Source organism: Mirounga leonina, unplaced genomic scaffold (genome assembly GCF_011800145.1).
Source record: "Mirounga leonina isolate KUSES-001 unplaced genomic scaffold, KU_Mleo_1.0 Mir_94, whole genome shotgun sequence".
Taxonomy (NCBI): domain Eukaryota; kingdom Metazoa; phylum Chordata; class Mammalia; order Carnivora; family Phocidae; genus Mirounga; species Mirounga leonina.
Window position 1 is genome coordinate 49,550,581 of NW_023270855.1, and position 27,335 is coordinate 49,577,915.

The 27,335-nt window shown below is 55.1% G+C and overlaps 3 protein-coding genes across 4 annotated transcripts; all 3 read right to left on the reverse strand.

Annotated features, from left to right (window-relative positions):
* Positions 1 to 2,522: 2,522 nt before the first annotated feature.
* CUNH19orf53 (chromosome unknown C19orf53 homolog) lies at positions 2,523 to 5,249 on the reverse strand. The gene is made up of 3 exons (XM_034996650.1): positions 4,966 to 5,249; positions 4,833 to 4,888; positions 2,523 to 2,948 (listed from the first exon to the last, which is right to left on the reverse strand). The coding sequence occupies exons 1-3, from the start codon at positions 5,183 to 5,185 to the stop codon at positions 2,805 to 2,807; spliced, it is 420 nt and encodes a 139-aa protein (XP_034852541.1). The 5' UTR covers positions 5,186 to 5,249; the 3' UTR covers positions 2,523 to 2,804.
* On the reverse strand, positions 2,853 to 12,010 carry MRI1 (methylthioribose-1-phosphate isomerase 1). 2 transcript variants are annotated; one of them, XM_034996648.1, is made up of 8 exons: positions 11,618 to 12,004; positions 11,300 to 11,538; positions 10,299 to 10,474; positions 8,473 to 8,649; positions 8,171 to 8,395; positions 6,553 to 6,682; positions 4,833 to 4,888; positions 2,853 to 2,948 (listed from the first exon to the last, which is right to left on the reverse strand). In XM_034996648.1, exons 1-6 carry the CDS (start codon positions 11,867 to 11,869, stop codon positions 6,555 to 6,557), a joined length of 1,197 nt encoding a protein of 398 aa, XP_034852539.1. In that variant the 5' UTR covers positions 11,870 to 12,004; the 3' UTR covers positions 2,853 to 2,948; positions 4,833 to 4,888; positions 6,553 to 6,554. The 2 variants fall into 2 exon arrangements, with proteins under 2 accessions (XP_034852539.1, XP_034852540.1); XM_034996649.1 differs by lacking the exons at positions 2,853 to 2,948; positions 4,833 to 4,888 and having other exon boundaries at positions 6,616 to 6,682; positions 6,979 to 8,395; positions 11,618 to 12,010.
* An 813-nt stretch (positions 12,011 to 12,823) lies between these two features.
* Positions 12,824 to 25,182, reverse strand: CCDC130 (coiled-coil domain containing 130). The gene is made up of 10 exons (XM_034997176.1): positions 25,132 to 25,182; positions 22,385 to 22,429; positions 21,086 to 21,139; positions 19,765 to 19,847; positions 18,310 to 18,365; positions 16,903 to 16,963; positions 16,018 to 16,160; positions 15,763 to 15,935; positions 13,706 to 13,844; positions 12,824 to 13,562 (listed from the first exon to the last, which is right to left on the reverse strand). The coding sequence occupies exons 2-10, from the start codon at positions 22,385 to 22,387 to the stop codon at positions 13,081 to 13,083; spliced, it is 1,194 nt and encodes a 397-aa protein (XP_034853067.1). The 5' UTR covers positions 22,388 to 22,429; positions 25,132 to 25,182; the 3' UTR covers positions 12,824 to 13,080.
* Between the last annotated feature and the right edge of the window lie 2,153 nt (positions 25,183 to 27,335).

Consider the following 27,335-nt stretch of genomic DNA (forward strand, 5'->3'; position numbering starts at 1 on the left):
AAATTGTTTTTTTCCATAGGGGAGGAGGTTGTCATCGAAACCTCTGCTGGCCGGGATGGAATTTGCATGTCTACAGATAAGTGGCTTTATATCGTTATCAGTTGCTTACAATTTACAGAGCTGAGAGTTGAAAGACAATGCTATGAATCAGATAACCCAGAAGGGTGTGTTGTATAGAGATGATGCCCTGAATAATCAAAACTGATTCATTGAAATGCAAAATTTTCCTTGCAAAAAAGGGAAACAATTCATTACTTCCTTCATTCAATGAACACCTGTTCATTAAGCGCCTCCTGCACGCTGTCCTAGGTGTTGGAGACATAGCAGTGAACAAAGATGCAAAGAAGACCAGTCTAGAGCGAGTGCCGAGTGACCACTCCTGGGGCTGGAGGTTCGGAAGGGCAGAGGAGGGCTCTTGGAGGTGACATCCGGGAGGGGGAGGGAACCACAGCAGGAGGCAGGACAGAGACGAGGTGGGGGTTTGGAGGGGGCAGCCTTGGCGGGTTTTCTTGGTTTTTCTGTTTTCCCCACTACAATGCCAGTTCTCAGCTCTCCCGAGCTGAGGTTGGCACGGGGCAGGCGTACAATAAATGCCCAGTGGGCAAAGGGGCTCCATCTCAAAAGGCAGAAACCACTAGCTGCCTGCTTAGGGGAGACATTGCTATGCTGTGGGCAGATGGCATGGGCATCGGGGCTGCCCAAGTGGGGCTCCCCAAGTGGGGCTCAAGGAAGGGCGCGTGCGCATCACACCCCTGAACGCAGCCCTACCCTCCAGTCCTCCAGCCCCCTTCCCCCACCCCTGCCCCTGCTGAAACCTGAGCATCGGGCCTGGGGAAACCCCAAGCCAGTCTTTCCATTGAATTTGGGCTCTGGTGCCACAAGTTCTGATTTTTCAAGATATAAATCGGATTTTTTTTGGTGTGAAATTGCTCACATATAAAACCCACCATTTAAAGACATAAAGTTCAGGGGTGCCTGGGTGGCTCAGTCGGTTGAGCGTCTGACTTTTGATTTCAGCTCAGGTCATGATCTCAGGGTCATGGGCTCGAGCCCCAAGTGGGGCTCCAAGCTTGGTGGGGGTCTGCTTGGGATTCTCTCTCCCCCTGCCCCACCCCCCTGTGCTAAAATTCATCTTAAAAAAAAAAAGCGTACAGTTCAGTGGCATTTCACTGTTTTGCCACTACGTCTGTCTAGTTCCAAAACTCTTACTCCAAAAGATGACCCCAGCATCCATTAGCAACTCCCCCTCCCCCGGTCAACCATGGACCCCCATATCAAGGTCTGTTCTCTGTGGATTTGCGCTTTCTGGACATTTCACATCAATGGAATCCTACAGCACATGGCCTTTTGTGGCCGACTTCTTTCACTCAGGATGTTTTCGAGGTGCATCCATGTAGCATGTGGCACTTTGTACCTTTTTACGGTGGAAGCACACTCCTCGTACAGACACACATGCTCCCCACTGTCTGCTGGGGCCACCTGGGTTGCTGCTATCTTTAGGGGACCGTAACTAGTGTGGCTGTGAACGTTCACGTACGAGCTGTTGGTCGAGTCCCTGTTTTCAGTCCTTTCCGGCATGTGCCTCGGAGTGGAATGGCTGGGTCAGGTGGTAATTCTAGGCTAAACTGAACTGAGGAGCCACCGAACTGTTTTCCACACTGGTTGTCCCCTATCTTGTAGAAAAATTTTAGTAGTTCAGAAATTTTTGACCACCACTGTGTGGGACCCAGAAAAGCTGACTGCGGTGGGTTCGCTGGCTGGGGGCCAGTCACAGGTGTGGCTGCCTTACCCACGGGTGCCGCCACCTCACCCCAGGCAGCAGCTCAGCATCACCCCGACTGCAGCCTTGTTCCTGAGCCGTGACCTGCTCCCCAGCCCCCAGCAGGGGGAGGGCAGGAAGGCGGTCAGATTCTTGGCTGTTTCACAGGCACGACTGCCAACGAGGAGTGACGGAATGACGGAGGGGCCCAGGAGGGAGCAGGAGAGGGTCTCGGTCTGGAGGAGACAGTGGCTGGTCAGCAGGGAGCGGGGACCCTGCTGGTGGCCGTGCAAATCCCTGCTCGGTAATGTTGGCGACGTGACCTAAACGGGCCATCACAAGGGAAGCGCTAGAACGGTGCCTGGACCACTGGTGGTGCTACATAAATACAAGCTGTTAGGGCTTTCACGATCAAGGTGGCCCCGAGCAGTTCCCAAGTGCATTCTGGTTGAACTAGCACTGAGACCCCACCAGGTGCTGTCAGCATCTGTCCTATGGATGGGAGAGTCGCTCCCAAAGACGCCTGGCTTGTCTCCAGTAGAGGTGGTGACCTGGGCATGCAGGCAAGTGAGGGGGTTGGTGGGAGTCACCCAGGGCGAGAGGGGCGAAAAGACTCTCCTCCAGCTCCTGGGCTGAAGGTGCAGAAGCCCATTCGTCCCTCCGTGGGCACATGGCTGGTCTCTGGTGGGAACTGCTGGGACTAACCTAGTTGGGACACCTGGTCCCCAGCCCCAGCACTGACCCACTCACAGGAGCATGGGAATGCAGGAGGAATCACAGTCACGTTTATTGCTCTGGGTTAAACCAGGGAAGACAAGACCGGAGGAGGGGGACACAGGAAGCCGGTGAACATTCCTTCCCTTCTGGAGTCCTTGGCACCCTGGGAAGCTGACCAGTGCACTCCAGATCTGCTGATCACCTACTCATGGGCTAGGCCCCCAGGGCCATTTGAGGGGCATGCCACCCAAGGCTGCGGGGAGCACGGCTCCTTCTCGCGGTGCCGCCTGTGGAGGCTGTGGCGATGGCCTCCAGTGGGCTGGTGTCCTTAGGAAGGTGTCTTGGCAGAGGAGGAAGAGGCTGCCTCCTTCTCGGCGGGAACCTTCACCAGCGCCAGCTTCTTGGGCAGGCTGCTGCTGGCTTTCATTACCACGTCGTGTTCAATCTTCTTCCGGATCCCGACCTCCAGGTCCTGAGCGGGAGCAACCACAGGGCAATGAGACTGGGACCTGAGGTGGAGGGAGGGGGGCGCCTGACCCGTTGCCCTCTCCCTGGCGAGAGCACACAGAAGGCTGGATGAGCAACTCCCCCTGAAACAGCACCTGAGGGTCTGGAGTTTAAGTCTTGTCCTGCACTCTTTGAGGTGTTACACACAAAAAATCCCGTTCTCATCTCTGGACCTCAGCTTCTACACCTCTACTCATCTCCATTTTACAGATGAAGAAACAGGTTCCTGCAGTGAAGAGGCACTTGCCCAGGCTTCCCCAAACAGGTGAAGGATGGGAGACTGGAACCCTGCACGCCCAGAGCGTTTGGTCTCAGCTTCCAGGCAGCAGTCCCCTCCTGGCCCATGTCATTTCCGCCTGGCAGATGGTGGAACTGGAGCTCCGAGACACAGAGATGTGAGCAAGCAAAGGCACAGGGGTTTGGGTCCAAAACTGGTAGTTTAATCATATTTCCCAAACCGCCCTGTCCTGCCTGAGTTCCAAGGACCATGACCACCATGACTGTCACATACCTAGGTGCAGGGGACACAACAGCAAACAAGACACAGAAAAACCTCTGCCCTCTGAGAGCTGGCACTCAGCCATACCTGTGTGTATGGAGACGACATACACGCCCATGACCCACTAGGTTAAAGTGAAGGTAAGTGCTGCTATCCAAGAAAGAACATGAAACGAGTGAGGGATGCGTGTTATCGGGGACAGCCACTCAGGAGCACCACCTGCAGTCAGACTATACTCTGAGAAAGGGAGCCGGGTGGATTTCTGGGAGAAGAATCTGGGCAGAGGAAACAGCCAGTGAAGTGCTGAGGTGGGGTAAGAACAGTTAAGGGGCCAGTGAGCAAGGGGGAGAGTGGCAGGAGATCAGGGAGGATGTCCCTGCACTGGTCCAGGGGGTAGCTGATGGGATGGGACCAGGCAGGGGGGAAATGGGTGGATTCTAGATTAATACTAAAAGCAAAAAAGATGGGACTTGACCCAGATATGAGAGAAGGGGGGAATCAAAGATGATCCCAAGTATCTGGAAGGACAGTTTTCCTGAATCAAGACTGTGGCAGGGTTATGTCTGGGAGGCTGAGGGGAGGATCAGAAGCTTGGTTTTAGATATGCTGAGTTTGAGATGCCCATGAGACAGCCTGCCTCCCGCTGCCAGATGGAGGTAGGCAGATCACTGGGTACCCAGGTCTCAAAAACCGAGGCTCTGAGGAAACGAAACGATTTGCTCAAGATTACGCATTAGTTAGTGTGGAGTACAATTTGAACTCAAATCTGACTCCAGTAAAACCAGTTTCAAATCTCTTTAAACTTCTCTGTAAACTCAGCCCTACCCACCTATATAAAGAAGCTACATTTAAACACAACCACAAAAATGACAACCAACGCAGCTAACGTTCACTTGTGTCCTGTGCTGTTCTCAGCGCTTTACAAGTGCCCCATGGCACTAAATCCTTACAACCCTGGGAGAAAGGTGCTATTACTATGACCATTTTACAGGTTAAAAGACTCAGGGTGAAGAAATACTAGCTGTTGGGAGCTGCGACCGCACGCAGCACTGCCTTTCTGCAAAGCTGGGGTTTCTACTTTGCCACGCCACCTCCCCTCCCCACTTCTATTAAAGAACGGTAACAGCGAGAGCAGCTAACGTGCGTTTAACACTTTCTGCGCGTCAGGCCTTGCTCCTTCGAGGCCCGCTGAGTGTGGTATGTGATGTTCCGCTACCCATGGCACAGGGGTCGAAACTGAGACTCAAGAGATCTGCGTTGTCCAGGCTCCCCCACCGGGTCCAGGCACCATCCTCCGCCCCTCACGGGCCTCCAGGCTCCTTCCCTCGCTGCTCGCACGCCCCCACTCACCTTCTTGAGCTTTCGCTGCTGCACGATGCGCGACTTCTTGGGGGCGATCACACGACCTGGGAAGAGACGCGCTAACATGAGGCCGGGGAGCTCCAGGCCCTCCTCGCCCCCCAGACCCCTGACAGCTCCTCACCACCCTTCCTCGGGCCCCGGTTCCGCTCTGAGGCCGCTGCCGCCGCTTTGCTCTTCCCCGGCTTCCGTGCCTGGAACTTGCGAGGCCCCTGCGCCATGATCTGGCATGCGCCGGAAAAGGCGGGGTTGAAAGCAATTGCAGCCGGAAGGCGCAGGGCGCGACGGGATACAGCGGGGGCCGCAGGGCGCAAAGCCTCACGGGACACAACGTGGCAAAGCATTAAAGAGACAGACGCCCATAAAGGCAGATCTTACGCAAACCTTCGCAAAAACTTCCAAGTAAAGGTTGTATGGTAAGATAACATTTACTGAGGGCTCGTTTGTTTTGTAAAACTTAGTTTTATGCCCTTTGTACATGAAATTTAGTCTAGGGTGAGGTGACTGAGGCACTCAGTGGTGCACACTTTAAGGGTGTCTAAAATTCAGTATCAATATAAATAGTATCCTCAACATTTAAAAATAAAATTTTAGGGCGCCTGGGTGGCTCAGTCGGTTAAGCAACTGACTTCGGCTAGGGTGGTGATCCCGGAGTCCTGGGATCGAGTCCCGCATTGGGCTCCCTGCTCAGCAGGGAGTCTGCTTCTCCCTCTGACCCTCTCCCCATCATGTTCTCTCTCACTCTCTCAAATAAATAAAATCTTTAAAAAAAAAAAAAAGAAGGGGGCGCCTGGGTGGCTCAGTTCGTTGGGCAGCTGCCTTCCGCTCGGGTCATGATCCCGGAGTCCCGGCATCCAGGCTCCCTGCTCAGTGGGGAGTCTGCTTCTTCCTCTGACCCTACCCCCTCTTGTGCCCTCTCTTTCACTCTCTCTCTCTCTCTCTCCCTCAAATAAATAAAATCTTTAAAAAAAAAAAAGAATTTTAGGGGTGCCTGCCTGCCTCAGTCAGTGGAGCATGTGACTCTTGATCTTGGGGTTGTGAGTTTGAGCCACATTTTTGGGTGTAGAGATTACTTAAAAAAATCGGAGGTGCCTGGGTGGCTCAGTTGGTTAAGTGTCCGACTCCTGATTTCAGCTCAGGTCATGATCTCAGGGTCATGGGACTGAGGCCCGTGTTGGGCTCCATGCTGAGCATGGATTCTGCTTGGGATTCTCTCTCTCTCTCTCTGCTCCGACCCCCAACTTGCGCTCTCATTTTCTTTCTCTAGAAAAAATAAAAAATAATTCATGAAGCTATTATTTATTTATCTTGATTACTGAGCCTTTTGGTGTCCCCTCTAAAATTCTGTACCCCAGGCCCTGCCCTAGTTCTAGCCCTGAAGCAACCTAAGAGGGCAGTGCCCGTATTGTCCCCATTTTATAAATGAGAACACCAAAGCATGGAAAGGCGAAGTGACTTGGCCAGGACCACACTGTAGAGAAAGGGGCTGAGCTGGGTTTCGAACTTGGGCAGACTGGCTCCAGTTATAGGGCTCTTAAGAGCCATGCAAAGGCCCTGTGTGCTCTCCCTACTCTAGGAAGAAGGGTGGTTGGGGGAAGAAGGTCAGTTTGGGGGCAAGCCATTCATTAAGTTTATTATAAAACCTAAGGGAATGGGGGCAGACTATGGAGAGTCAGGTTGGTTACTTCTGGGGTCCATCTAGGGTCCCTACCCTCAGGAGACGGTGGTGTTTAGGGCTGCCCGGAGCTCCTCAGGGGCAAAGACCCCCAGCTCTGTGATGATACCGCCAGTGATGAGCTCGTGGGGGGTGACATCAAAGGCAGGATTCCAAACCCCAATGCCTGCAGGAGAGAAAGGGGAGGCAAGAAGGCAGGTATTTGGCTCTGAAAGTTCTCAAGCCCTTGTCACCTGTCTCCCCCATGGTGGTTCATGAGTTGGGGAATCCTTGACAATCTGGGGATGCTCACTCTGTAAGTGCATGAAGGCATTACATGGGGCTTTAGCACCCAGTAACTAGTTTAGACCCCCACCCCCCATTCCTGGGCTGTCATTGTCCAAGAAGGCTTAGAAGTCTTATAGACATCTACCCCACTTTTGCCGGCTGCAAGGGTCTCTGTAAGAAGCTCTAAGAACCCACCTCAGAGCCTTTGCACGGGCAGTCCCCTCTGCCTCCAGTAGTCACATGACTCACTGTTTCATTTCCTTCAGGTCTTTGCTCAAATGTCACCTTCCCGGCGAGGATTTCTCCAATCACTGTGTCTAAATCTCCCCGCAACGACACTTCCCACGCCTGTCCTTGCCTTGTTTCTTTCTCCTGCGCTCGCACCCGCTTCTAACATACACTGTGGTTTTGTTATTTATCTTGTTTGTTGTCGATCTCTCCCACTGGATTGTCAGCTCCGCGAGTGCAGGGGCGTTTACATCTTTTTCACTCCTGTGTCCCCTGTGCCCCCTAGCAGAGCACCGAGAATCGGCCAGGTACTCAAAAATATTTGCTGAGCGTTAACAACCTTTTACACGAGAGGCTGCAAACTGGTGGCCTCAGTTTTCTCTGCTCAGTGATTTTGGCCAGTGCTCATTATGCCTCCAGGAAAGCAGGGGCACCAAAAACAAAATGAAGGAAAAAAAATTTAGAGAATTAATGTATCTATTTTTAAAACGCTGTAAGGAATTGGAGCACAAAGCAACAGAATGTTGGGACGTCCCTCTGCTTAGCTGTATAGTGTGATTTTTACCTTAGCTCCATACTTGGACTCTGGGGGAGCAGCCCCACAGTATTTTCGGCACTTAGGGATCTTAACTGGTCCTTTTCATAAAAGATTTCAACCATGATTGTTACCATCTAATGAGCGCTAAGCAAGGGTCAGGCACCGTCCTCCACGTCATGTGGGTGAATTCACTGACAACCCTGGGGTTTGTGAGCTGGGCCGTAGCAAGCGCTCATCTTACAGATGTGAACACTGGGGCCCTGGGGGATGAGAGAATGCAGGTATCTTGCGCATGGCAGCCAGGCGGCGTGGGGAAGCCGAGAACATCAGTGTCTCTCCTAGGCACTAGGCAAGGCAGTATTCTCATTTCTTCTTCAAGGGAGGAAACCCAGGTGGAGAATAGCAGGACAACTTGCCCTAAGTCTCCTAACTCATTCGTTGTACACTCTGACCTTGAATCTGACCTTCAAGGTGCTTCTGTTCCAAGAAATGGCTGGAAAGAGCTGCTTATGCCCCAGAAGGCTGATTCTACCCGAAATCCACCGGCCCCCGTGAAGGGGCCACGGTGCCTAAAGGGGGGTGCCCAGGCGCTGTGGTGATCCCTCTAAGGGGACAGCTTACCGGGGGCTGCAATCCTGATCCCCTTGACATCGGTCAGTTCCTGCCCTGGGCGCTCCTCGATGACGATCTCCCTGCCCGTCTCCAGACGTAGGTCACACGAGGAGCTGGGTGCAGCCACGTAGAAGGGGATGCCGTGGTGCTTGGCAGCGATGGCCAGCTGGTAGGTGCCCACCTTGTTGGCCGTGTCACCGTTGGCAACCACGCGGTCGGCTCCCACGACGACAGCTGGGGAGCAAGATGCTGGGGTCATAACCTGGCCCTGGACGCCCAGAGCTCCGGCCCCTGGCGCCGCGCCCGCGCACCTGACACGCCCCGGTGGGCCATGGCAGCTGCCGCCATGCTGTCCGCGATGAGGGTGGCGGGGATCTGCTCGTACACCAGCTCGAAGGCGGTCAGCCGGGCTCCCTGGTTGTAGGGTCGGGTCTCCGTGCAGAAGGCATGATCCAGACGGCCCAGGGTGTGCAGTGAGCGGATCACACCTGTGGGGCCCGGCCACCAGGATGTCAGGATGAGACGGAAAGCGACACACAGGCAGGGTGGCTCGTTGAGAAGCACAGCTCAGGGGCGCCTGGGCGGCTCAGTTGGTTGAGTGTCTGTCCCTTGATTTCGGCTCAGGTTGTGATCTCAGGGTTGTGGGGTCGAGCCCTGTGTCGGGCTCTGTGCTGGGCGTGGAGCCTGCTTGGGATTCTCTCTCCCTCTCCCCCACTGCTCTCTCTCTCTCTCTCTCAAACAAATAAAATATTAAAGATTTTTATTTATTTATTTATTTGACAGAGAGAGAGAGAGGGAACACAAGCAGGGGGAGTGGGAGAGGGAGAAGCAGGCTTCCCGCTGAGCAGGGAGCCCAATGTGGGGCTCGATCCCAGGACCCTGGGATCATGACCTGAGCTGAAGGCAGACCCTTAATGACTGAGCCACCCAGGTGCCCCCAAATAAATAAAATATTAAAAAAAAATAGAAGCACAGCTCACCAAAGCCTCACCAGGCACAGTCCCATCCCCAGGCCCTTGCAGTGGCTGTCCCCTCTGCCGGGTACATGGGTGCTCAGAGAACATCTTCTCGGTGAGGCCTTCCCTGATCCCTCGATCTCACCCAGCAAACCCCACACCTCTGACCCCTTCCCGGCTTTCTCTTTAGTACTTACCACCTTTGAACACAGCACACATATTTAGTGATTGGTTGTGTTTGTTTCTCCTACTTTCCTAATCCTTGGGGCAGAGATTTTGTCTACTGTGTTCACTGGTGGGTCCCCAGTGTCCAGAACTGTGCCTGGCACACAATAGGTGCTTAGTTAAGTGCTGAGTGAATAAAGGAATGCATGTATGCAGGAATGGTGGGGCACTCTGGTTCTTTTTTTTTTTTTTTTTTAAAGATTTTATTTATTTACTTGAGACAGAGAGAATGAGAGACAGAGAGCATGAGAGGGAGGAGGGTCAGAGGGAGAAGCAGACTCCCTGCCGAGCAGGGAGCCCGACGCGGGACTCGATCCCGGGACTCCAGGATCATGACCTGAGCCGAAGGCAGTCGCTTAACCAACTGAGCCACCCAGGCGCCCCGGGGCACTCTGGTTCTTAATCGGTGTTTGTTTAGTGAATAAATCGGTGTCTTGCCATCAAGGCCTCAGTCCCCAGGCACAAAGGCAGGGCCCAGGCAGGTAGTCAAATCTCTTGGTCAGAGCAAATCCCAATCTTTCTTTTGGGGAGCCCCCCCTTCTCAGTCCTCTTGGAGTTCGCATCCTGCGCGTTCTCTAGGCACACGGCTTGTGCTGGACCCACTGATTGATCCTGGATAGGCCAGTGACCCCATCAAAGCCCCTGAGATACGAGGAGACTTTTCTGGCACTGTCAGCTTAGAGACTTTTGGCTCTTCATGATCTGAACCCTAGCAGCCTCCCTGCTGACCTGTGGAGCAGAGAATGATGCCGCTGTGGAGGGCAGAATTTAGGAACGGGGACAGATGGATCCTGATGCCACTATTTGACCCCCGGATCCAGCCATGCCTGAAGCTAACACCCTAAGCACTTGTGTACCAGAATAAATTCACATCTTTTTGGTGGGTAAAGTGGTTAGGGTTTCTTTCTCTAGCATCCAAAAAGGCCCCTTCCCCATTCCCATGGATGCCCACTCACCCAGAGCTGTCCCATAGCCAGCAGTGGCCAGCGCACCAGTGTTACAGTGGGTCAGCACGGTCACCTTGCCGCCCCCAGGAGCTGCCCGCTCCAGGATGTGGTGGGCTCCTAGGTCCCCAATGCTCCGATTGTCCTTGAGGTCTTTCTCCAGCATGTCCTCAGCGCAGCGGATCACTCTGGGGCCAACAAGAGGCTCTCAGCACCAGCCACCAGGCCTTGGTGCCCCGGCTGGCCCCTCTTCCCTGGCCAACACTCCTGTGCAGGAGCCCTCTTGCTCAAAGCCCCTCCAGGCTGTGGGGCCTACACCCTTCTGTTATTGTCACCTGTCACACCACACATGTATGTTGCTCACACAACACGTTTACCTCATATGTGTGGGAGAGCACAGCAATGAACAGGACAACAATCTCTGCCCCTGTGGAGCTCACAGTAGAGTGGGGAAAGCAGGTGGTGAGCAGTTAATGAAGTGAAGGAGAAGGCAGCCGAATCAGGGGACAGAGCACAGGAGATGAACTGTGTTACATGAGGCGGTGGGGAAGGCAGAAATCTGAAGCCTGCTGGAGAGTTAGCTCTGTGGATAGCCGCCTGCAGAGATAGCATATGCAAAGGCCCTGAGACAGGAGTAAGCTTGGTGGGGTCAAGGAACTCGGAAGGTAACCACATAGGTGCAGCAGAGGAGAGTGGAAAAACAAAAGGGCACGGTGGGGATCAGGACAGGAAACAAAATTCCTCAAAAGCAAAAACCAGGAGAATGCAGTGGCTCGGAAAAGGACCTCTAAGGCAGATGGGGCTGGGCATGTTCTGGGGAGGCAGAGTGAAGGGGCTGAGTGCAAGAACCTTGGGACCCAGCTGCCCGGGGTGGACTCTTAGTCCTGCTCGTGTGGCCTTGGACTGATGTGCCGTGCCTGCCTCAGTTTCGCTATATGTAAAACGGGTCGCTCTGCGAAAAAATGAGTTAATAGCTTCCACATAGAGCAGTGCCTGGCACAAGGTCCCCCTACCTCTCCCGGACCGCCGCCTCCGTGGCGCCCTCGCGCTCAGCCTCCAGGGCTGCGGTCTCGGCCAGGTGGCGGGCAGCGCGGGCCATGTTGACGGCGGTGGGCCGGGCGGTGACCAGGAAGCTCAGCGCGTCGCGCACGAAGGCCACCAGCGCGGCGAGTCCCGGTCCCCCCGCGCCCGCCTGCAGCTCCACGGCGAGGCTGAGGCAGCCCACGAGCGCGATGGCCGGGGCGCCGCGCACCTGGAGGGGGGGATCCTGGGGTCAGGCGGGGGCGCCCCCACTCCCACCCCGGCCCCGCCGCTCCGCCGCGTGGCCCCACCTTCATGGCGCGGATAGCCTCCCAGGCCTGGCGCACCGAGCCCACTGCCTCGTAGCGACTGTGCTGGGGCAGGAGCAGCTGGTCGAGGATCTCCAGCGAGCCCCGAGAGTAGCGGATCGCCTCCAGGGACATGGTGTCACCGCCTCGCTCACGGCCACTCAGGAAGCAGTCGGGGCGACCCGAGCACGCGGGACGCGCCCGGAACGCGAGGAGGGGGCGGGACCGGCGCGCCCCTCCCCCAAGGGGGCGCATGCGCACAGCAAACCCGCAGGACCCGCGACTAATCCCACCTTACTTTTCCCGGTTAAGTCTGGGCAGTTAGTCGCCTCCTGGAAACCACCGATGGCACCGTTTATGGGGCAACTACTGGATTCTAGGCCTTGTGTTTAGCCGGCGAGAATTAGGGCCTCATAGCATGATCCCCCAAGTCACCCTTAGGCGCCTGACTTTGGCCAGAGCGAGTGCTGAAGGTGGTCTCAAGGAAAGGCCCGAATTGGGGGGGATTCCAAGGACTAAGGGGTCTTACCGTTGCCCCGAAACCTTCCCATCCCGGCAGAGAGCAAAGGCTGGTGAGCTGGGGACAGCCATTGGGGCTACCATCTCCCCCGAGGGACAGGCGCAAATAAGAAGTTGGCCAGAACCTCAGCCCCACGAGGGCCGTGTGTCTGGTTCACCACTGTATCCCCAGGGCCTGGGTTAGTGCCTGGCACACCGCAAATACCCCATCAATACTTGTTAAATGATCTTCCTTTTCCACGGTTTCGGGGGAGGGGGCAGGTAGCATCTCTGGGTGGATGCCCTGCTGTTTCTGAGCCCTTTTCTGCTCAGTTTGCCAGTTCCCTTCAAAAGATGCATCATGGTAGGGAAGGGGAAGGGGAGCTCGTTCATGACCTTCCAAGGCATCCCCACAGGCTGGGGATAATGAAAACCCCACACTTGCATACTCCAGGCCCAGGTGCTTCCGGCACCACCTATGTTCCCAACCCCCAGCCTTCTCTGTGGGGTTGCTGCGGTCTGGTTCCCTTTCCACCCTTCACCCTCAGCCTGTGCTGCCTCCTCTGGGAAGTCGGCTCGGATTGCAGACCAACCGGAGCCTCCACCTTGAAACCCTCAACAGGACGGGTGGGGATCATGGCTGGGGCCACAGCTGCGGCAGCAGCATCACAGTGGCTGATGAGAGTCCCCGAAGCTCAGGTGGGTGGGGGTGGGGGAGACAGCCCTGGGCTCATCTAGCAACTTGAGGCAGGGACAAAGAAGCAGCGCTTTAATGTTGGGATGTTGTCCCACAAGGCACAAACACCCTCTCCAGGACCAAATAAATATCTTCCCTGCTGCGGGAAGGCGAGGTCTGGGGAGGGGCAGCGTCTGAGCTCTCCAAGGGCTGGTGGGCAAGCAGGGCTGCAGTCTGAGGGGCCTCCTGGGCCCGTCGCAGCCTCTGGAGCAGGTGCGGTCCCCAGAAGTGCTCACTCGCTCTCGGAGTCGGAGTAATCAGCCACAAGAGAGGAGCTGAGGGTGCACGGGTGTGGCACGTCCTGGGGGGTGGCTGCCTCCTGAGAGGAGCCTGGTGGGGACTGGGGCCTGTCCTGACACTTCGCTTCCTGCCCCCGAGGCCCCCTGCTCTTGAGGGTCTCGGCTGTCTCTGGAGAGCAGTCTTGGGGGCATGTGGGCCCGTCCTGGGTGTTCCCCTCTGGCACCCATGTTTCCCCAGGCTTGGGGGTCTCCGCTGCGTGCTGGGGGCTCTCTGAGACCTCCCGGGACCGCCGTCGCACGATGCCCAGGTCTCCTACAGTGATGGGAGAGCAGACGAGTGCTGATCTGCGGTTCTGGGCCAGCTTCTTCAGGACGCTGCCGGCTTTGCTGCTGCTGGTGGCGGGTCCCGGGGTGGAGGGGAACCAGGAGCGGCTGATGATCTCTGTCCGCTTGAGTTTCTGCTTGTCCTCGTAGGCTGGGGGTTGGGAGGGAAGAGAGGGAAGGAGGTCCAAAGCTGCCCCCTGCCTTGGCCTGCCACGGCCCACTCGTGACCGGGGACCCCCATCTCTGCCTGCCCAGTACCCACCCCCCGCCCCCGCCTGCTGGCTCCCCACGCACAGTCCAGGGTGTGGAACTTGAGCAGGGCGGCCAGCCTGCGGTCGTCCTCTGTCTCGGGCACCAGTGGGATGGCCAGGCTCGCCTTAGCCTGCAGCGCCTGGTCCCTCTCTTCTTCTTCCTGCATGGCTTTTTTCTTTTCCTGTGTGGCGGGGGACGGGGAGAGGGAAAGGTATGGTGGGTGTCAAAGACCTGCCTCTTCCTTGCCCGCTGACCTGGGCTGTGTCCCTCTGCTCAGCTTCCTCCTCTTCAAGCTCATTCGAGGAAAGGGCCTCCCACAGGGCCCAGGATGCAGAAGTCACTCAGCAAGTGCAAGATGCAAGCGTCATTAATACGCGCACTGTTCAGTCCTCTGCTCATCCATCCCATGAATATTCACAGAACGGCCAGCTTGTACCAGGCCTTGTTCTAGGCACTGGGGATGCAGCAGTGAGCAGACACAAACCCTTGGCCTCACGCGGCTGACACTCTAGTGGGTGAGAAAGAGAAAGTGGCGAGGAGAAAAAGAATGCTGGGAAGGAGGTAGGGAGTGAGGGGTTCAACTGTAAATGTGGTGCAGGACGGAGGGAAGGGTCAGGCAAGGTCTCCCCGAGAAGGTCACATTTGAGAAAAGATGTCTGAATGAAGGAGTTAAGTGCATATCTGGTGGAAAAGTGTTCCAAGGTAGAAGGAACAGCCTGTGCAAACGCCCAGAAGCAGAGGTGTGCTTGGAGTGGTTGAGGAACAGCAAGGAGGCCAGTGTGGCTGGAATGAAGTGATTGAGAAGGTGGAGACAGTAAGGAGGGGGGAGGTGAGATCATTCGGGTTGTGGGCCATGGGGAGGGACTCAGGTATTCACAGGTGCCTCCTGGTGGCCATGTGGGGAACAGATTGTGTGTGGGGGTGGGGTGTGGGGGTGAGCGCCTGGAGACCAGGGCTGAGAGACTGTGCTGGTCCAGGCAGGAGATGATGGGGGCTGTGGGAGTGGTCAGACCCTGAAAAATTTGCCAACAGGAAACAGGGGCGAGGGGGAGTCAAGGTCAACTCCAGGTTTTGGGGCCTGAGCCCCTGGAAGGACAGAGATGCCTCCATTGCCGAGAAGGGGAAGATGCAGGTGGGTGGCTTAGGGCCGGATGGGGGCTTGTATGTTTGAGGGTCCTTATACACCTCATGGGGAGACGCCCAGAAGGCAGGGGACACATAGCTCAGGGCACAGGCCCGGCTGGAAGCATGTTTTTGATAACAAATAATTAGTAAGAAAACTAGCAGTCTTACTTTTAATAATGACCACAGAACAATCAGCAAAGGAAGCAGGAAGGGACAGGAGCTGTAGGATGGTGACAGTCTGCGCTCTATGGGGGTTGCTGGGGAAGCTCCTGACTGCCTGGGGGGGCACAAGGCGCCTCACAGAGTGAGGGAAGAGGGAAGGTTCTCACGTCCTGCAGGATTTTCCGGTGCCCCGCCAGATGCCCGAGAGGGTGAAAAATCCATTCATGGTACACCCATCTGACCCTGGGCCTGACTCCCTGTGACGTGGCACCACCCAGTATCTTTGGTACAACTTCAGAAGCCATCGTGGTCACTGACAGCAGGGCCCCGGGGTGTCCTCGAGCCAGGACTGTGTCCCTGGGGACAGGAGTTGGCGTTTGCCCCTGTACCCTCAGCGACTCTCCACGCCAGGGCAGGGGTCTTGGCCAAACATTCGTATACTGAAAAATGCACGATTACATTTCATTGTAGGTGACTTTCCCTTAAAAAAATTTTTTTTTTTTTTTAACCACAGGGCACTGCAGAGTTGATTCTGGCAATTACGTAGGGGTGGGCTGACGATCTATGGACTTCGTTTTGGGATAGGTGAGTGGATCCATGAAATGTGTGTTATGAGCTGAGCAGTAGGTAAGTGCGCGGCAAGCCGGGGCTCCCCATGGGTGCCCTGAGGTAGGGACGCGGTGACATGGGGAAACTGAGGCTCAGAGCTAGGATGTGGTGTGGCGAGGGCTGCCCCTGCATTCTCCCCCTTCCAAAGTCGGCAACCCCCCGCTCCCTTGTGGTCCCGACCCCAGGCAGGCGCCCCCACTCACCCGGAACCTCTTCCGCAGCATGCTGTTGAGCGCGAAGTCATCCTTCCAGGCGCTCTGGGCCTCCTGGATGTGGCTCAGGGTGGGGAGGGCCTTCTTGAGTGTGCTCTGGTCAGCCTCGCCGTGCTCCAGGCGGAACATGGCATCCGTCTCCAGCTTCTGCTTCTTCTCGTGCTCTGTAATAGCCAGAAGGCGGCAGGGCCTTCAGGCTCCCGCTCGGCCTCACGGCTGGCCTTGGGGCCCACGCCCTGTGCTCACCTGTCGTCAGCACCTGCTCATTGTCCACCATGTCCCAGCGCTCCTCCTTGCGCTGGGCGCCGCTCACAATCACGTAGTCACAGTTGGCCGGGTCCGTCTGCATCTCGATGTAGTTGACACAGAGGTGACATTTCATCCGGAACCTGGGTGGGCAGAGGGCGGAAGTCAGGCCACCCGTCACCCCTGTCTGCTTCCTTCTGTTCGTGCGCGTCACGCGACAAGTGTTCACTGAGCACCTACTACACACCAAGCTCTGCATCTGGGGTTAGGGCCGTGGGTGAGACACACTGTCCTATCAGCCCAGAACTGACTTGCTGTCTGGTGTTTGTTCATTTTTCACTCACGTATTCAACAAACCCTCCTGAGTCAGGCTGCTCTGTGGCAGGCTGGGCGGCAGCTGCTGGGAACACAGCAGTGAAGGATGCCAGCCTGCTCTTGGAGGGACTGACATTCCAGCAGGGGCCACACTGGCAGCAAATGCACGAGCAACCAGTGTCAGGTGGTGAGCGCTGCTTTGGAAAAGGCCTCTCTCAGAGGCGGTGTTGGAGCAGAAACCCAAGGAGGGGGTCTTTCTGGGCTGTGTGAGGGACCTCGAGGGGGAGAGTGGGGGGAGGTGAGGATAGGGAGGGGACCAGGCCGAGCGTGCAAGGCCTTGTGGGCCATGGGGAGGGCTCAGGCTTTTACTCTGAGAAAGGTGGGAGCCATGGAGGGTTCTAGGCAGAGGGGATGTGCCCTGATTGACAGACCGGGACAGTTTCCAGGAAAGGACCGCAGGAAATGGCCATCACGGAATGGCTGATCTTCTACTCGGGACTCCTCTGGAGCCCCCCTCGCCCTGCAGCTATCTGATGCATCCCTCTGAGACACCAACCAGGCCGCCTGTACCTGTAGATTGGGGTTGTGTAGTAATTGCCAACCTTCTTCTTTTCTGCATTGTAGCGAACACCTGGGAGGAGAGGGAGAGAATGGAGGCTCAGCATCTTTTCCCTGGGTGGGGGGCAGAAAGGGGTGGTATTCCTCCAGAGACACCCCTGGAGGGCCCTAAAATTCAAGGTGGGAAAGAGCCATGTCCAGGCTCCATGACAGGTGCTCAAGCCGCAGAGGAGGGTGGGTGGCCAGCAGGAGGGTCCAGGTTCAAATTGAGACTCTACCACATTCCAGCTAGGCGACCCTAGGCCGGCTACTTTGGCCCCCTGGGCCTCAGTTTCCCCATCTGTTCAATAGGGAAGACTATAACGGCTACCACGCAGCGCTGTTGTGAGAATCACAGGAACTAATAGTACTCACAGATCACTTAGCATAAAGCCTGGGACGTGGCAGGTGCTCAAGAAGGGTTGGCTTTTATTATTAACGTCTTGTGTTTTTTGTTTTTTCACTGATTAGATGATATATACTCTTGATCTGCTTAATATTGCTCGCTGGGTGAAAACAGCTTAAACTACAAAAATAGAGCTTGGGCTGGTGGGTGGTGTGGCCTGAGTTTTCCTTTCCTGGTGGCTGCTTCGGTTCATGGCCCTGAGGGTGGCCTGCCTCTGGTGTCAGGCTGCACCCTGTTTCTGTCCCCTGAGCATCTGGTGGACTTCGCTGCAGATGCCCCTGGCTGGGTCTGATCAGGGGGACCTACTGGCGAGGAGAGAGTGTCACTCATCCTCCTCAGCAGTGGGGTGGCCCAGCCCCTCCTTCTGCTCTTCCATGGTCCCTGTGAGAGGGCTGGACCCTCGTACCAAGCACCACCACTCCTATTTACAGAGCGACCTGCTGTCCTGGGCTAGGCGCTGCATGAAGAGCTGAGGGTCCCTGTATCACAGAGTTGGAAACGGAAGCCAGGTGGGTCAAGTCACTGGCCTGCGGTCTCAGAGCTGCCCATGGGCCCACGGGCCCACGTCTGTCTGTCCGTCCATCTGTGGCATGGACAGGGGTCCAAACGCTAAAGGTCACAGCAAGGGCAGTGGCAGTTTGAGTTTATGAGCCCTCATGTGTGCTGTGTGCTACATAGTTCGTATGCCACACAGGTGGGGCGCTCATACCATCTGAATTTATGGCTGGGTAAACCGAGGCACACAGAGACTAAGTCACCCACTGAGAGTCCCCGAGCTAGGAAGTGGCAAAGCCGGGCCTCCTCACTGCTCTCCACAACCCACCAGTCACTGGGATGCCTATCTCCTCTCCAATTCCTGATCAGGGGCCCCTGGTGGAGACGGTCTCTCACGGCCCGGTGGGGAAGGGGCTCGCCGTCTGCAGGGCTGAACGGTCGGGGGTGGGGTGAGGAGCGGAAGGGCAGGCGAAGCTCACCCATGCCGATGTGGTTCTTGCAGCCATCACACCAGATGTTATAGGGCATCTCAAACCTACGCAAACAGAAAATGGCTGATCGGCACCTGTCTGCTTGGGCCCTGCCTGGGTCTGCGCGCCTGTGCCTCCTGCCACAGCCCGTGGCGTGGGGAGGACAGAGAGCGGTGGGCGTTCCTATAGCCAGGCCGGTCCTGTCATCCTGCTCTCCCGCGGGCTCACCCCGTCCGGGTGAGTCTCTGCCGGTGTGGCCCTGTCTTCATGCCTCACCCTGTCAGCTAAACCAACTGGAGCAGAGGAGGAAGTGAGCTGAGCGGAGCAGTGGCCTGACCAGAGCTTAGCTGGGTTGCTGTACGGTCCCTGGATTTCTTTCCACGGTTCTATTTGCGACACTGATCTGGCCGTCCGTGTGCAGGAGTGACAGAGCTTCCATTTTAAAATACCACGAAGTGATGAATAATGAGGTGAAGTAAAGACCCTGTGGTACGAGTGGAGGGCCCCACAGACAAGAGTGGGAGCAGGTGGCGTGCACAGGCCCGTGGCGGCTGAGCGTGGTGGGCTCTGGGGCTGGAGGTGCAGGGGCTGTTCCGGGGCGCCCTTCAGCTCCGTGCCTCCCGAGGTCACTGCTGGCGCTCGGATCTTGATTCTTCTTCCATCGACATTCCCGCCTCTCATGATTGTCGTTGGATCCTCCGCTCAGGCCCAGGCTGCACCACAGGGACGGAGGTCCAGGTCCACGAAGCAGACAAGGGCTCGTCCTTCAAGGCACCACAGGCTGGCTTCTGCTTCCTGGCGTGGCTGGGCCACTGGGGAGCGGGCCACACACCAAAGGAGAGCCCTGCAGGAAGGGTCACTGTCCTGGCTCGATGGTGGTCACGGCTGGGATTCTTTATCCCCCCCATATCTGTGCCCTTTGCAGTGTGACTCCGCAATGCTTCCTGTCAAGAGGTGGATGAATTACCACGCCCCCACCCCCTGCAACACGACTGGCTTTGGGCAATCACTGAGCTGGAAGGGACGGCGTGCCTGCTCTGGGGCTTGGCCTCAAGAGTCGTTGCATGCCTGTGCTCGCTCCCTTCTGGAACCCGGGCGCTGCCATGTGAACCAGCCCAGGCTAGCCAACCAGAGGATGAGACACATGTGGAGCAGAGCCCAGTCGTGCCGGCCCAGCCAGTCGCCAGGCAGGCGACCCCTGAACAGGTAAGAGAGCCCAGCCCGAGTCAGCCAAGTCCAGGCAAGGCCAACAGAGGCGTCCAGCTGAGCTGCACAATTGTGAGCAACACACGCTGCGTGTTTATCATTTGGTTACATGGCCATAGCTGATGGATAGAGCGACTTCCCGCTTTCTGGAATTAAGACCCTGCGACACTGGACAAAATCAGGGGCGCTGAATTCTCCCAGAGCCCGATGCCAGGTGGCGCAAAACGCAGGGGTCCGCAGGTGGTGTTGGGGCCTTACCTGATGATGAGGATGCCCTGGGACAGCTTCCGAGCCCGCTCCCGCAGCGGGTGGCTGCTGTGGTACTGGTTCAGGGAGCCATGCTGTGGGGGGGACAAGGGAGCGGATCAGCACAGCCATGCCGGCTCTCCCCGGCTGAGAGGCCGCCTGCTCGCGCCCTGTGGCAAGTGCCAACAGCAAACCGCGAGGCACTGAGGCCTTGGGGAAGCAAGTGGGGTTGGAAGCAGGAATACGTGAGTTTGAATCTTTGCTCTTCCATTTAGGAGTTGAAAGAGCCACGTGACCCGGGGCAGTGAGGTTGCCTTTTGCCTGCCGAGCCTCTGTTTCCCCCATCTGTCGACTGGGGACGGTGACTGTAATTGCCTCTAGTGTTGTGGGGACGCTGAGGTGAAGGGACAGCTCTGGTCAGCGCTTACTGGGCACTTCACGGGCCTCACTCTGTTTTTTTCCTTTGTCTATTTTTTTTTAAAGGTTACTTTAAGATTTTATTTTTAAGTCATCTCTGCCCAATAGGGGGCTCAAACTCACGACCCCGAGATCAAAGAGTCACAGCTCTATGGACTGAGCCAGCCAGGTGCCCTGCGTCATCTCGTTTTAACCCCTTAAGGATCCTGTGACGTTGGGCTGATTTTTAGTTCCCCCTTTTGACATATGGGGAAACTGGCACAGCGAGCCCAGTCACGTGCCTGGGATCACATAGCCGGGACAATTTGTCCCCAGGCCCTTACACAGTGCCTACAGTGTGGGACCACAGCTGTGAATGAGATGGATGGACATCTCTGCCCTTAGGCAGATGTTCTAGAGGGGGAGAGGGACGATATCCAAATGAAATGATAGTGCATCAGGGAGTTATAAGGGCTACAAAGAGAAATAAGGCACTAGGTGATGCTATAGAGGACGAGATGGTGGTCAGGCAGGCCCTCTGTGGGGAGAGACCTGAAGGGAGGGAAGGAACCTGTGGTCAGAAGGGATTCCAGGCAGAGGGAACAGCCGAGGGAACAAAGAGGAAGCCAGAGGAGGTGGACCTGGGAGAGCGAGGGGGTCTGACACAGAGCACGTGTGCTGGACCTCCTCCTGACCTTCGCTGCAAACACGCCAAGCTGGGCCCGGAGTAAAAGGTCAATGATGACACAGCCACATTTACCACTGGGAACAAAGACTGTCCTGAGCCCCATGTGACAAGTGCACGGCAGCGAGCCCTTAGAGGCCACCCACACTCTGCAGCCACGGCTCTGACCCCAGGGGCGGATGATGTGCTCTGCGGCCCCTGCTATGGAGTCTCTTTGCTAGTGTGGACACGGGGAAGGGAACCTGCCCTTACCTTTTCAGGATTGAAATCCGGAGGGTAGTACTTGTTTACACCTTTCCTTTCACCCTGGGAAGCAGAAGAGAGACGTGACTCAGAGAGGGTGTCCTGGAGGAGACCTCGTCGTGCAGCCTCGAGGGGCAGGACCCGGACGAGGGAGCCTGAGGGACATCCTAGAGAAGCCCTGGGCTCTGAATGGAGACTGTGACTTGGGAACTGGCGAACCACCATCATCACTGAGGAAAACTCCACGAGAACCAGACTCTCCTAAGGTAAGGGCGTTCAGTGTTTTGGGGACCATGACCGACAGCAAAGCCACATTTAACACTACCACCGAGCACACGCACATGTAATAGAGCAAAGCCCGGTGCGGGTTTTGTGAAAGAACACTTACCCCGGCTGGGAGGGTCTTGCTTTTAAATGCTGGCAGCCCCCCAATAAACTGACCTCATCACCCACCAAAGCAGTGGGTCTCAAACCTGGCTGAACATTACATCCCCCTGAGGAGTTTCTAAAATACCGATGCCTGGCCCCCACCCCTAGAAGTTCTCCTGACCGGGTCTGCTCTGGGGTGTGGTGCCGGGACATGGGGCTTTTAAAAGGCATCTTCCAAAACGGGTGTTTGAACAAATCCTTGTGCACGCATGCCCACAGCAGCACTAGTTACAACAGCCAAACAGTGGAAACAACTCAAATGTTCATCGGTGGATGAACAGATACGAAGAATGTGGCCGATTCAGATGGGGGAATATTACTCAGCCATAACATGGAATGAAGTTCTGATTCCTGCTGCAGTATGGATGAACCTCAAAAACATTAGGTTCGGTGAAAGAAGCCACACACGAAAGGCCACATATTGTATGATTCCACTTACAGGGAATGTCCCAAATGGACGAGTCCATGTAGACAGGAAGCAGGCTGGTGGCTGCCGGGGGCTGGGGGAGGGGGGCTGGGGAGTGACTGCTCATGGGGACAGGATTTCCTTTTTGGGGAGAGGGAAACGCTTTGGAACTAGATAAAGGTGGTGGCTGTGCCACACTATGAAAATACTAAATACCACTAAGTCATACACTCTACAACAGTTAAGGAATTTCACCTCCTTAAAAAACAAAATCAAAAGAAAAAAGAAAAGAAAAAAGCTGCCTGGATGATTTTAGTGCATGGCAAAGTTTGAGACCCACTGCACCAAAAAGATCACGATCCAGAGTTTGGAAATACCACCTTATAGCTTGGGGACAGGGAGGGAAAGAGCTACTTTGGGGGCCTGACGAAGACCAGAAGAGAAACCCAATGAGCACAAGGCTGTCCACTCACCATCTTGGCAGCTGCCTACTGGTCCTCGCCCTCAACACGGCTGATCTGAAAAGATGAGACACGGATTGTGCAGTGTCAACCCCCTGCCCAGTCCTGCCCTCCCGGGGAGTCTGGTGGAGGGGCCACGGCTTCCCGGAGAAGATGCTGTGGGCTGTGAGTGATGTCGGCAGCTTAGACGATCCTCCAAAGAGCGGTGTTTGTCTGTTTAGAAAGATAGTGTCCTGTTCACTCTCCATCCAAGATATATTTCACACCTGACACTTCTCATCCTTCTGTGGCCTCCATCATCGCTTACCTGGACCAGCGCAGCTGCCTCCTCCCCAGTCTTCTGGCTCTGCTCTTGACTGCCCCAGTCTGTTTTCCCCACAGGGACCAGAAAGAGATCTTAAAATATAAATTCTCCTGCTTAAACCCCTCCAGTGATGGCCATCGGTTGGAGAATCAAGTCCGACCCCTTCCCATAGCCTGTGGGGCCCCTGCCTGCCTCTCCAAGCGTGCCTCTTACCCCTCTCCCTCTCCCTCACTCTGTTCCTGCCATGCTGGCTCCCTGGCTGCCTTCAAAGCCTTAGCAGGTGCAGGCCAACTGCCTTGAATGCTCTTCCACCAGCTGTCTGTTCTCTGTCACAGGCCTCAGCTCAAACATCATCTCTGTCAGAGGCCTCATCTGACTACCTGATCTAAAGTTGCTTCTTCCCTGGGGTTCCTATCACATGGCCCTGTGGCGGTTTACTCGTCTACCGTCTGTCTCCTCCGCCAGGTCACACTGTGCTATAACTCCAGCACGTGGGACAGTGCCTAGCCCCTGATAAATGCTGACTGTGTGAACCACTCCCCTAAGAATTAGCGCAGGTGATGGGTATCAGACACACGGCTCCTTAAGCTGGGGGTGGGCGACCTCCCTCCTCCTGTATGTTTGCAGGAGAGACTTTTATTTATTTATTTTTTTAAAGATTTTATTTATTTATTTGAGAGAGAGAGAATGAGAGACAGAGAGCATGAGAGGGAGGAGGGTCAGAGGGAGAAGCAGACTCCCCGCTGAGCAGGGAGCCCGATGCGGGACTCGATCCCGGGACTCCAGGATCATGACCTGAGCTGAAGGCAGTCGCTTAACCAACTGAGCCACCCAGGCGCCCTGCAGGAGAGACTTTTAGGTCAAATAAAAGGAAGTTCTACTTGACACCAAAGAGAGATGCTACGAGGGACTGAAGCGTATTCTAGAATGGAGACTGGCGAATTTTCTCTATCAAGGACCAGATAGTAAGTATTTCTGACTATGCGGACCCAACTGCCTCTGTCCCAATGACTCAACTCTGCCGTCATAGCTAGAAAGAGGCTGCCGACAATATGTAAATAGGTGTCAGCTGCATTTCATCAAAACTTTATTTATGGACACTGAATTTTGAATTTCACATGGTTGTTACCTGTCACAAAATATACTTCCTTTTGATTTTTCCCAACTACCTATGAAGTCAAAACCATTCTTAGCTGTCAGCCTGTACAGAACCAGGCAGTGGCCTGGTTTTGGCCTGTGGGTGTAGTTTGTTGGCTCCCTGTGCTAGAGTCAGGAAGTATCTAATTGTTTCTGCCAACTTAGCTGTGTACTGTCTACCAGTTACTGCATGCCAGGCGCTGTACCGACTCCGACATCACTGCCTCGTTTCGTCTGTTTTATGTCACTCTTATCCCTAGTTGATGAATGAGGACATGGGGGCTTAAGAAACTTCCCAGGATCAGAGGCAAAGCTGGGGTGCAAAGTTCCAGATGTACACTGTTCTGCCATGACCCTGAACATCCATTCACCTCAGATCCTCCATCTGTAAAGTGTGTCCCTGGACCAGATTTTCCCAAGGTCACTTCCAACCTAAAAATGCTTTTGCCAACAAAACAGCTAAGCGCTCACTCAGGCTTTGGGGCACAGTTCCCTGCGCCTGCATCCCAGCTCCACTCCTTCCTAACTGGGTGACCTCAGCCAGTGTCTGAGCATCTCTGAACTTCTATTTCCTCACCTGTAAAGAGTCTATGATGGTGACAGGACTTTCTGGGGTTGCTGTGAATAAGACACTGGGAAATGTTTGCAGGGTACCCCATTTTCAGGAGCTGGGGCTCTCACAGGGGTTTTACCACCACAGTGACTGGCACAGGTGGGGCTACAGGATGAATGTATAGAAATCTCTAGTTCTTGGTGTCAGGAGTAATTATAAACCCCACTGGCTTAGGGCATAGTGCTTGGATCCCGACTCTGCTTGCTAGCGTTTCGACTTTTGGCAAAGCATTTCTCTCTGAGCTTCAGTTCTCTCATCTATAAAGAGGGTTTATAAAAGTATCAACCTGATAGGGCCGCTGTCAAAACTCAGTGAGTTGAAGTACTTAGTCCAGCGCCTGATGCAGTTGTATGTTGGTACCTTCGATTATTTCTCATGCCAAACCGTTTTACAAGCGTCAAAATCTTCACCATAACCCAGTGAGGTAGGCGCTCACTGGTCCCCTTTTTCAGAGAAGAAAACCTAAGGGCCCTTCAGGCATAGTATGGCCCGGGGCTGGGGCTGAAGTCGCGGCCGGGCCCGGGGATTTCAGTCGGGGGTCGCGGCTGGGACCGTAGCCGGCTCCGGACATGGGCCCACAACCGCAGAGCCCCGCGGCCCCCAGCGCGCTCGTCCCCCATCGGGCGGCTCCGAGATCGGGTGAAGCAACGACCAGACCCAGGGCCCTCACCGTGCCTGACCGCCCCTCCGCCCGCGCGTACTTACCTGCCCTCCTCCTGACGTCACGCCGTGCCAGTGCCCGGAAGTGAGTGCTGGGCGCACAAGGGGGCGTGGCACACTCTCCGCGTAACGCGGACGCTGGCGCGAGGCGGGGCTAAGCGGCAGCGCCGCGCTGATTTGATTGGCTAAATGCCGAAAGGAGTGGACCAGTCCGAGCTTTCCCTTCCCAACTGTGGGGCATCACGATGCTTCCCAGGCCCCGCCCGCCCTGCCTGGCCCAGTGCGAGGCCACGTTTCCGGGGAGCTCTCTCAGCCTGGGCGAAGCGGGAGATCGAACCTGCTCGTTACTTTTGAACGGCTAGCGATCTAAGAATTTTTTTTCCATTTTTATTTTTATTTATTTATTTGAGAGAGAGAGAGAGAGTGCACAAGTGGCGGGGGGGGATGTGGAGGGACAAGCAGACTCGGTGCTGAGCACAGAGCCCCAAGCAGTGCTTGATCTCAGGACCCTGAGATCAGGACCTGAGCTGCAATCAAGAATCCCCCACCTTTAACTGACTAAGCCACCCAGGCTTAGTCCATTTTTTTTCTTTCTTTCTTTCTTTTCATTTTTAAATGGTTGTGGGAAAGAAAAAATCAAAAGAATTACCTTTTGTGACTTGTGAAAATACTATGAAGTTCAAATTTTAGTGCCCATAAATAAAATATTATTCAAGACAGCCATGCCCATTCATTTACCCAATTGTCCATGCCTGCTTTCCCACTACAAGAGCAGAGTTCAATGGTTGCAATAGAGAGCGTGTGACCCACGCAGCCTCAAAAATTTACTATCCGGCCCTTTGCAGAGGAAGTGGGCGGGCCCTTGCCTTGGAGTCTTCAGACCAGCCTGGATGTGCCTTCTGCACAGGGGAGTGGCTTTTGAGTTTACTTTCATGCCCTGTAGGGCCCAACAGAGTCTGTTTCTTCATTTGGTCATTCAACAGCCGTTTATTAGGTGCCTGTTGTATGAGATTCAGAGAGCAAATGACACACCCTTTCCTCTGTTGACGCAGACACTTCAACTGGCAATTTATCAAGGGCAGTGCGAGAAATGCTGACAATACTACTACTACTACTATATTATTTGCCGCCAGGCCCTGTTCTAAAGCCCACACAAGTTGGCTCTCATGTGATCATGGTGCTGCATATTGAGTGCTCATAATTCTCCAGGCATCGTTCATCATTGCTCACCACTCACTTACATGTATCATCTCGGGGAATGCTGCTCCTAGGAAATGGATTCTCTAGTTTTCCCATTTTGCAGATGAGGGGACAGGCCCAGAGGGGTTACATAACTGGCCCAAAGTCACACAGCTAGTGAGGGGTGGAGGATTTGACTTCCATCTGCTGATGGTACCCCTTGTTTCTTTGACCTCTGAGCTGTGCTGCTTTGGGTTGTCTGCCTTAAATCTGAGGGCCATGGGAACTCAGAAGAATCTTTAACAAGAATGGAGTGTTTGGGGGTGAGAAGGAGTGAGACAGGACCCCTGGGAAGGGTGACTCCTGAGCTGGATGAAAAGGAACGAGGCAGAGAAGGGGGGGCGGGGCAGAATAATGCTCACAGATCCTGATGGACAAAATGGAGCTGCAGAGCTGCAGAAGCAGGCTCCCCACTGAGCAAGGAGCCCAATGTGGGGCTCCATCCCGGGACCCTGGGATCATGACCTGAGCCGAAGGCAGATGCTTAACCGACTGAGCCACCCAGGCATCCCCCACATCTGGATTTTGCTCGAATCCTTGTCCTGCACTTGAATGAAGAAATAGTGTTGGAAAATGCAAGGTGGAAAATGCCACCTTGTAATATTTAGAGGAGGGGAGGTATGAGAATCTTTGGTTGTCAAAGGACATGGCGAGCCTCTCTTATCACTCACATACAAAGCAGGTGATGGAACCCAAACATCAGCCTGATGTATGAAGAGACTGTTCTATAAAGATGTCAAACGCAGGCCAGTTCCTGTGGGGCCAAGGGAACCGACTTAGGGAGAGGAGGGTAATTAGCTAGTCTGGGCAGAGTGGCAGGAAAGGATCTGAATTCTAGCTCAGGGGACCTCATCTCTGTTTGCTTAAACGTAAAGTGGAATATCTTGGCTCTGCCCAAAGAAATGAATGTAATGAGGACCTGTGAATGTATTTGTAAAACATTTTGAGTAAGAAAAGAGAATGCTGTGGGCTGGGAAGGGCATTCCAGAATCATGGTGCAGCTTTTAGGG